General features: G+C 41.4%; 1 protein-coding gene across 1 annotated transcript; it reads right to left on the bottom strand.

The window, feature by feature from the left end:
• Nucleotides 1-6,859: 6,859 nt before the first annotated feature.
• Nucleotides 6,860-10,882, bottom strand: LOC115049522 (zinc finger protein 13-like). The gene is made up of 4 exons (XM_029511795.1): nucleotides 9,946-10,882; nucleotides 9,326-9,432; nucleotides 9,076-9,193; nucleotides 6,860-8,930 (listed from the first exon to the last, which is right to left on the bottom strand). The coding sequence occupies exons 1-4, from the start codon at nucleotides 10,202-10,204 to the stop codon at nucleotides 7,936-7,938; spliced, it is 1,479 nt and encodes a 492-aa protein (XP_029367655.1). The 5' UTR covers nucleotides 10,205-10,882; the 3' UTR covers nucleotides 6,860-7,935.

Here is a 10,882-nt window from a genome sequence, read left to right as displayed (position 1 = left end):
ATGAGCCACAGCAAAGTGACTACAAGAGGATCCACCTAGAGTCATAATTCAATTAACACAGAGACAACTAAGACCTCTGGCACACACGCACACACACACACACACACACACACACAAACACACACACACACACACACACACACACACACACACACACACACACACACACACACACACACACACACACACACACTTTCTTTCAAGTGTGCACAGAAGGTAAGGCTTGCCAGTAATTCAGGCACTGTTTATCCGCTTATAGTTGTATCATATCATGATATTGTCTCTCAAAAGTTTTTCTTGTACATGATTCTGTGAAACAAAATGTTTTCACTTTCTCTCTGAGAATCAGGGGAAGAAATTGACTATATCGTTCTCACAACTGCGTTAAATATGAAGCGACCACCAGCAGTCAGGAAGCTTAACTTGACTTCACAAACAGTGAAAATTAGGAAGATGCAGTTAGCTTTCTAGTCTTTGTGCTTAGATAAGTGAAGATAAAACAACTATCCTCTCCATATTCAGAGTTTCGGTGAATGTAATCAGTGGGCCATGTTTCCTTGCTTTAAAATTCTGGTGGACAACACCCCATAATCTGGTTTGAATCCAATATAAAGTGCTGATACCATAGCCAGAATCACCAATACTGCTAAAAATACTTTTCACAGCAAAAATATGTATTATTATTATTAGGAGGATACAGAAGGAGTCATACATCAAGATATATATGACAAATTCAGAAATAAGATGCAAATGGTGCAGGTCTTTGGTTTAACAAAAAGAAGGTAGTCACTATAGATTTTTTTTGATAAACTAAGCCTGATAATACTTATAGTGTTATTATAATTAATGAGAAAATGAGAAACCGAGACAACTAGAAAATTCAGAGGATGGAATCAGTTAAATTTGCTGGTGAGTTAAATGGTAAAATTATTATCAAAAAAGTTACTGACTAGCTTTCTGTTCATCAACAAATCAATTATCAACGTCTCTGACTAACCATATTCAAAATAAGAGCATATGCCATCTTTGCATTAGTTTTTACATTATGTAAGGTAAATTTGATGCACATATGCACACACAATAGCAGAAACACTCTCGTTAAAATAGTTTGATAAATATTTAAACTACCCCTCTCACCCTGCCCCACTAGAAGGAACCAGAAATGACCACTGAAAGAGACACACTTCAGTTCACACACACACACACAGAGGCTTCAGTCAGCACGGCAGCAGAAAGAGTAAGGGGCTGCCAGTGACAGTTGGTGCCATCACTGGTGCTGGCTGTCTGCCATCAGGCTTTAACACCCCCCCCCTCCACACACACACACACACACACACACACACACACACACACACACACACACACACACACACACACACACACACACACACACACACACACACACACACACACACACACACACACACACACACACACACACACAGCAGGGGACAGGAAGATCTGTTTATCTGACTTACTCCAAGACTGCCAGCATCTCCCTCCCCCAACCACTACTTAGCAATGATGGGCAACGCTCCACACATCACTGCCATATCTGCCCCTCTAACTGCCCCCCGCCAACATAACATCCACCACAAAGCTCCCCAAAGCCCACCCGCTGTTTGCCACATATAACTCAGTTTTAAACCTGTCTCCACATTTACACCACGACCGTATGCCACCAAGATCTCCCTCCAGTTAAATCTAAACCCATTAGGTTTGGTATTTAACTCTTGCTGAAGGTCCCATCAGTCTCAACCAAGAACATTTTTACTGTTTTCAGTATTTTCCGGTAAATTTTCACATCAATTGGTATCATTATGTAAATTGGGCAAATCTGTGTTAACACTGTTAACACTAATATCTGTGCGTATATGAGAGTTTCATATATTAGGTTTCTTAGGGTGTCCTTGTAAAATTCATTGAACCACTTCATTTTTCAAGCTGTTGTTCAATGAATAAAGACCGGTATTGCTGAAACAGTTAGTAAAAAAAGGTAATCCAAATTGTCATTTTTGAAATCGGTTTCAGAAATGTATCTATTTCAATGTGTTTGGGATTTGCACAGCTGCTCAAGACATAAAAGCAATTTGAAGACTTTACACTGGACTTGTAATGACTGTCTTATGACACACGTGAACTGTAAGAAAGCATGGATTCATTAAAGATAAATTGATCAATAATTGAAATAAAAGAAATAAATAGCTACATTCGGTCTCGTAATCTAGCTCGTCGGAAAGGCACAACTTGCTTTTAAAAAACAGAAGGCTATTTTTTCACAGTGCATCCATCTCTTTTCATTCTTAGGAGCATTGAGGATGAAGAAATAATACATTTAACCTGAAAAACACCTTGGATTAGCATTACCACCCACCTAATTAATTATACTCCATATACTGCCATACAATGGCAGTTTGTTAAACATATAAACAAAAAGCTTAACTAAACTTGCTTGTATCAGTTTCCTGTTATTATTGAGCAGAAAATCAACAAAAAACCTTTCAAAAAGTTGTGTAGGATGACAGACCTTTTTACTCTGGCTGAAGAACCAATGAGTAGAAAAGACTTGCTTCTGCTTTGCCAGATGTTCAGCTTTGTTTTCCCCACAGCTCTGCAGTTGGTGCCGATTGACTGGTAATGAAAACGGCTACCTACAGAAGAACAAAGCAGACCTAGGCAATGATTGGGTTGTTTTATTCTAATGATGATGATAATGATTATTCTTGTTGTTGTTGTTAGTATTATTATAGTATTATAGTCTATCAATCTCAAACCGATTTGGGCCCAAAAAAAAAAAAGAAGAATTTGCATCCTGTAACAGCATGTTGTTATCAGTAGTTTTTTTTTTTTTTTTACTTTATACTTACTATCATGAAAATGGTCTCATTCATGTTGCAAAATAACAGGAAATAATTTAAGTGATCAAGCCAGGCTGCCTAACTCTCCTCACTGTAACACTGTAAAATCCTCATCATTATAATCACCATAATGACATAATCACATAATCGAACAATCACCATCATCACCCCAGCATGGAGTAGGTTTGTTCAGGTACATTAAATCCAGTTCTGCTTGTCCTTGTTAACCTACGAGGGATGACCCCGGGCCTGTGTGAAAGAAGCCTCTGATCTCTCCCTCATAGCGACGGTGCCACTCATCCATGAAGACTTGCCTTGGACCAGTATTGTTACCCTGGTGACAGTGGAGCATGACGACCCTCCATTTTCAAAATCTCTTAAGACTCATTTGCTCATGAGTGGGTGTGTGAGCTATAGTGTGTCTTCACATCATCTCTCTGAGAAGAGATGTCAGGCAAACTGGTGGAGAAGCTTCGATATTCAACAGGAACACCTCCGCATGAGAGGAAACCCATCCTGTTGAGGAAAGGCAGAACTGTCCTGGTTGCTAGCGTCTGGGATTCCCATGATTCAAAACATGATGAAGAATAACTGATCAACAATAACATTTGTAATAGTGAAATAGTCAATCATGAAATAGATGGATTGCAACTGATATTGGATCCCCAATGCTTTCAACTTAAAAGCACACAGGAAACAAAAACAAAACAAATCATACATATTTAAAATAATAACTTTGGTGGATAAATAAGTGTTATCACTAAATAAATTAATGAGCGTGATGACCCAAGCAAAGTCATCATTCATCTCAGGATAACGTGAGATTAGCTGGGACCAATTCTTAATGTTTTTGTTTCTTAAATGACTCTTTATGGACGAAAATAATATGTGTCCTTGAGGGAGCAGTGTTATCTTATAATCACCGGGAGAAAAATGGTTGTATATATTAGGCCAAAATACATTTGACATTGTGACTCCCCCACGCCAAATTTTTCATCTTTCTTTCCCATTGCAATATTTCTTCTGTGACACTGGAGTTAAAATGACTGCAGCTCTACTCGTGTTTAAATTTAAGTTGTATTAACATGTATGGAGTTATAGACAGCTTACACTCATCTTCATTTTTCCAAGCTTTTCTTATTTTACTCTTTGGAGTGCGTGAGAAATCGAGATCCAGAATCTCTGGCACGGTTTCTGATAGAGACAAATGAGACTTTACCTTCTGTACTGCTGGTGAACGTGATAATCATCAGCACTATTCATCAGGAGCACTGATGTGTCCAATCAGACGCTGCAATGCTTGTAAGTGTGTCTCTGTTGACCTGGTGCTTCTCTTCCTTTCCACCCCCACTCCACTGTGCAGACACGACGTTGCTTAGCAACCAAAGAGCAGCCTATGGTGAGCACACACTCACTCGTGCAAACACTCACTCACTCATTCGCACAGACACGTGCACATACACACACACACTTGGGAAACCCAGGAACTCTGAAAGGGGAAGATAATGTACTCCCTCTCCACCCCCATCATGCTTTGTGACCCCCAAAATGTGAAGAGAAACAGTCTATCATCCTGCCTGGTGGGGACTCACCTCAGTGACAGCTCACATACACACACAAAGCAGTGCCTGAGTGTCCCCACACTCAACTGTTGACACCACATATTCAGTGCACGTCCAAAATAATATTGAAACAATCCCATCAGTGTCTTCAATTAAAAAAAAAGCAAAACAAAACTATGCTATCATATCTACACCCAGAGCTTCACTTAATATTTTGTGATTGTCCCAGAGTACAAATGGATCCTAATCTGGCAGCCACAAAATCAGCAATTTCTACAGACAAAGAGTTGTACAAGATCAAAGTGAAAAGCTCTGCAGTGTTTTCCTAGTCTAATACTATTAGCACATTAAGCGAGTGCTTAAATACAGTCAGCAGACGATGGATCAACTCACTGCCTTAAGTGGGAGAGAGCACTGTAATCCCCTAAAGGGGGGTTTCACTATAGTAATGGCAACCTGCATGAAACTGCAGCCCCTGGGGAGTGGTGGGACTGGGTAGATTATGAGCAGCCGTGGGGCAATGCTAAAGCCGTCAATACCCCAACACACACACACACACACACACACACACACACACACACAGACAGGCTGTGTGAGAAGTGAGAATATGTAAATATAACCATAAAATGCATGAAAACACATAAACATTCTTGATAGAGAAAAAGATAAAGGACTGAGGCCTTTCCACATAAAAATAAACGTTCACACACACACACAAACACATTATTTGACTGTTTCTTCTGTGGTACTCAATATTTGCATTTGCTTTATGCCTGTATGCCTTTCGGGAGGAGTGTGTAGTAACCTGGTGTTTAATTTTGCTCCTCAAGGATTATTGGATGGTGATGGAATGGCTCCTGGGGGCAGGGGCAGAAGGTAGCAGGAGAGCGAATCAAAGCAGCCACCCTGGGGGGCAAGAGAATAAACGGAAAGCTACATGGCAAAGAGACTGATAGACTGATCCCTGCAGGAAAATACAATAATAACACTATCTCAAGGTGATTAACACTGATGTGGACACGGTAACAGCAATAGTGTCATTATGACTGTGAAAATAACAAGTGCTACACTACAGACAGAGGTTGAACCTAAACCAAACCAAATCATTGGAGAAATGAGAAGTTGTAGGGACTTAGGTCAAAGGATTTGAACAATCATGGATAACATACTGGAATAATGTTTCGAGAGCTTGCAGTGATGAGATATCGACAGACATACCTTTGTGCAATGTCTTACTCACATAAATTCAAATCAGCAGTCCTGTTTAGTCCTAGCAGACTGGTCAGCTGTTCATTTCTCCCTCCCAGGGCAAAGCTGCTTAGAGCAGAAAGGAGATTACACATAACAAAATAACCAAACAAAAACACTGGGCGGCCTATATGTGACCTTTGATTATGAAAGACAAAAAAATATGGCTATTTTGGGAGCCTAATCTGCATATAGATGTGTTTCTCTCACTGATCCAATGCTTTCATCCGCACATAGAGCACTTACACACTACATTCACCTAAAAGGTCTTTAAGAGCCATCAGCTTTACTCAGTAGGGATTCAATCCTCTAATATTAACAGCAGGTCAGTCCACATGCACAAGCATACACACATTGCCCCAATTTGACTCGGTCTTAAATAAAAAACATTGTAAACAAAAAATATACTCTTTTTTGTTAATGTTAAGCCTCCTAGCTCACGTGTTTATAATGGCCTTTGGTTGGACTAAAGCTATTTCATTTTTACAAGCGTGAGGATAAATCCCAGAGGGAGATACAAACACAGGTGACCTTTAAGGGAGTGGAGGTCACCTATGGAAGTCACTGAACATAATCTTTCAGCAAGCAAATTGAGGTCTCAGCAGCCAGGGGAATACATGCACAGTCTGAGTCTGAACAGGCCTCGCTCAGCAGCTGGGACTGTTGGTGAAAAGAGAGACAGGAACAAATGTTGTCCACCCCACCACATCGTACACACTCAAGTTATCTTTATGCAGGCCCTCACATTCAAAGGTGACCAAAATCAGCCATTGTTCTTTTAAACTCTAAAGTTCAGCCAAGCCCAAAATCATTGCTCTTCAGATGAAAGGGTTTATCTTCATTATCTTCATATTTAGACAGTGATGATATGAAACTTGAGCAGTCTGAGTTAACCACTTTGATAGGTATTTTCAAAAAGTTTTCTTTGTGTCTACAGTGTTAAGGGCTGCTGTGCAGGGATATTAACTCTAACTTTGGCATATGCAACTTTTTTCTGACCAACACAGACTGCTAAAGTCTCATATTGGTTTCAACTGAAATTCATTTCTTTCATTTTATTCACTTTTTTTTTTCCACACAGCACGACACTTCATTTTGTCCCCCTCAAGTGCAGGGACACATGATTCAGCTTACAGCAATCAATGTGAATATTGTGTGAGAGTCTTACCCAAATGAAAGATAAACCAAAACTGTCAAAGTAGTTGATGATTACTCATGATACTTCCCATGCTTTTTAAACAGAGTTGCATATAAACCAAAGTGCAGGACAGGAATTAAGACTTCGTGCAGGTAAATGACTGAACCAAAAGTTTGATGGTACGATCATACCGTAGACAGCACACAGTAAAACATGCGAACAGAAACACTCAATTTCAATTATCTGTTTACAAAGCTGGCCAAAGCAATTTATATGAATATTTTGTATGTTTACATTGCCCCCTGGTGTCTGGGAAAACAGTGTTGCAGCAATCTTAGGCATCAGTGAACAGCACACTCATGTCTCACACAGAAGAGAACAAATAGAATGAACATGTTATTTATTTTTACTTTGATGAAAACATAATGGAAAAGCACATTTTTCCTTTAAAAACACTGCTATTTACTTGTTGCAATAATGTTCCTATTTTAAAGTACAGTGTAAATAAAAGTTTAAGGAGATGGACAGTAGGTAAGCACTACTTTGAAGAAAGAGACGTGCTATCCTATAGCTGCATGCCACATGTCAAAATCTAATAAAGAATTTCTTTACTGGCTTTATGAAACACATAATTTTATAGTTAGTTTTTTTTTTTAACATCAAGCATTGAAATGGTACTCAGATTTACAGTGACTTTGTACTAATAAGGAAGAAGACCAATGAAGGGTTATTCTGGAGGAAATGGTTTGCTTTTTACAACATCAATTTGTTTCTTGTTGGCTGTTTGTTAATTATTTATTGATTATTCATCAAGTTAAATGCAAATCCCTCCCTTTTAGTGTGAGCCCCAACTCTGACACCATAATGAGGAACTGAATTAAAGTTAACCTTGATCTGGTGCTTCATTGTTTAAAAATGCAAATTTGTTGGGGGTTGATTTTATGGTTCGCGCACATTAAATATAAAAAAAACAAACAAAAAAAAGCGTCAATTCTTTCAAATGGTTTGTAGTGTTTAGTTTTAGCGATTTAGTTAGCAATAGACAGCCCTGAAACAAGTTCCTCGGGTCATTTTTGCAGAAGAATAAAAATAAATAAATAAAGTGCAGAACCCTTTTTAAATAATGTTTTCAAATGGGATTAGGGCCGATATCAGGCTCCTGCTGGTCTTCCATGTAGTACGGATCTCCTTGGTGGACTCTGTGATTGTGCACCCTAAGGTTCCCCCTGTGGGCAAATCTCTTTCCACATTCCGTGCAAGCAAAGGGCCTTTTCCCCATGTGAACATCCCGTTGGTGAGCTCTCAAGTTGCCACTGCGGGCAAAACGTTTCCCACACTGAGCACAGCCAAATGGCCGCTCCCCTGTATGTGTGCGAGTGTGGACAGTCAGCTCAGATGGAGTAAGGAAGCTCTTGTCACAGAACTGACAGGGATGCAGTCTGACTCCTGTGTGGCGCAGCAGGTGTCTTCGCTGGTGAGAGGGGTAAGTAAAACACTTGGCACAGTATGGGCAGGTGTAAGGACGCCCATTCCCTCCAGCTCCTGGTGGAGGGTGGCTGAGGGTGTTTGCGTGCCTTAGTGTGAGCGACTGTGAATTGGATTGTGGTCGAAGAGGGTCTCTGTTGCCAAATGTTGTGACCCGCCGTGTATGGTTGACTGGGCTTCTCCCAACCCTGTCGTCTCTGTGCCTCCATGGTGTTTCACCAGAGGGAGCTTGAGGTGGATCCTGACGAGCTGCCCGCTGCCCAACCCCCTGGCCCTGCACTGAGTTATGACTGGAGTTCTGGTTTTCAGGCTCCTGGTCCAGGAAAGGGAAAGAGCTATCATCATCTTCATTGCTGGTCTCATCGGAGCCAAAGCCAGGTCGGAAGCAGGGTGTATCTGTGCCAATGCTGCTTCTAGCTGGGCCGGAGCCGTTGGTGCCATCTGCCTGCAGATTCTCCAGACCAGACACCTCACCTCGAGTTGCATCCAACCCTGGTAACCACTCCCCTGATTGAGCTAGGTTTGGGTCAGGCCTTGGGGAACAACGTCCACTCTGAGATATGGAAAGAAAAGGGATGGGGACTATATCCTGGAGGGGTCTGTGGTCTGCACTGCGGCTGCTCTGATCCCAATGAGACACTGCATGAAAAATTAAGAGAAGGGAAATTGACACTCTTTCCTCTTACCTCCTTTAATAAATATTGTATACACACTAAGCAAGGTCATCTTGCTCTAATATGGAAAAATGCTAAACAGCAGGGAAAGATTTTTGGTGCTCTCTTACATTTGGTCTTGGCTTGTGTGGCAGACAGATTATCAGCTGGCCTCTGGTCGCCCGAAGGAAGGCTTCCCTCTGTGGTTTGGACTGCAACAGACCCCAAGGCAGACTGTGATCCAGCATGCTGTGAAGAGTAGATAAAAAAATCATGTCTATAACTATAAGGTATGGTCCAAATGTCACTTTGTATTGGCTGGCTAACTAGCCCAGTGTACATTCAACTACTGAATCAGAGAGAGGCAGGATGGGGCCTGACCTCATGCTTTACTGAAGCACCGTCCTGGCCTGTGATCTCCTCTTTCAGTCCACCGAGTCCTTTCACAGGGTCTTCTTGAGAAGACATGTCCTTTCCCCCATTCATTCCTGTCCAAGAAAAGGGTAGCTGGTCAGTGTATCAGCTATCTCTGATGGTAGTTCAATAGTGAATGAATAAGCTGTATTTTTATAGGACCTTTTGTAACACAATGCAAATTTAGGGTCTGCAACAAGAAAGGAAAAATATGCTTGTGCTTTTTTTTTTGTATGTATTTGTAAAGAAGTGTTACAGCCAGGATTTCTATATAATTTAGAAAAATAGCTCAACTCTGTGTAGATGAATTAAGACACACCTGAGGTCAAGTTTAGTTTTAAAGACAACATATGACCAGTGCTTCTGAAAAATGTCACATGGAAAAAGGTCAAACGAGCAGTTATATTAATTCATAGTGGAGAATTTCAGTGAGATTTCATCGTTGTACAACAGAGACACGTTATTTTAAACAAACAAAAAGGTCCATACTAATGAAAAAAGGGGGCCGAGCAAACAGATACACCAAATGAATAACAAAATTAGATAAGGGCTTCACCAGAGACTGAGCACACTGGGTGTTTCTGTACCTGGTCCTGTGCTGCCCTCTCTGTTTCCAGATGACATCTCTCCCTCGTCGCTCCCTCCGCCCTTCGCCTTCTGCCTCCTCTCGACCTTCTCCAGCTTGCCTCGCAGGACGGAGATCTCCTCCGCTTTCAGCACCAGCTCCGCCTGCTGCTCACACAGACTACTCTCGAAAATCTTGGCGATCTCGCAGACGGCGGCTGCCAGCAGCGAGTCCATGACGGTGGCCAGCTGCGCGTGGAAAGCGCTCCTGGCAGACTCCATTGCCCTTTGTTCCGGTGATGGTGTCTGGATGCCGGAGACTGATTCACAGCCCTGTGCTTGTTCTGGGTCTGGCCTTCAGAGGGTCGATGTGGCTAACACTGTACACACCTCTGCCCTGGCATTTATGAGCTGCCATGAGATGAAGCCATGCTAAGTAATCACGCTATTTCTAATCTCCATCTATCGCAGTAATTTCATTTTATAACCTAATCTCCTTTTAGTTAAATGTCCTTGATAGTGCTTTGCGCTATCAATAACGAAGTGGTGCAATTGGCTTTAGTTTCAAAGCTAACGCTATTCCTGTACTCATTGATGCCAAGCAATGTGGTACAATACAGAAAGCCGGGTTGCATTGTATGAAAACGCAAACATCGCCAACTTTTGGTTAAATCCGACAAAACCAGTTGTAAATAAACAACGCGGCGTTTCAATGTGTGCTAGCTAACCCAGCTAACGTGTAAACAAGGAACCAATGAAGCGTAGCCATTTAAAGCCAGTACACAAAATGGCCATGTGAATACAAACACAACAAATACAGACGCGGGTCGGCAGTGACTCCTCGCAGTCGGTGCCTGAATGTCTTCACTGGGTTGACATTAAATCCGAGAAAACAGCCACAGCAGAGGATGTATTAACTCGTCGTCCAAGTAGCAGGTTGGTGTCTGTGTTGCGATCATG

The sequence above is a fragment of the Echeneis naucrates genome, chromosome 10, assembly GCF_900963305.1.
Source record: "Echeneis naucrates chromosome 10, fEcheNa1.1, whole genome shotgun sequence".
In the NCBI taxonomy this organism is placed as follows: domain Eukaryota; kingdom Metazoa; phylum Chordata; class Actinopteri; order Carangiformes; family Echeneidae; genus Echeneis; species Echeneis naucrates.
Note: the sequence above shows the minus strand (reverse complement) of the source record. Positions and strands in the feature narration are given on the sequence as shown.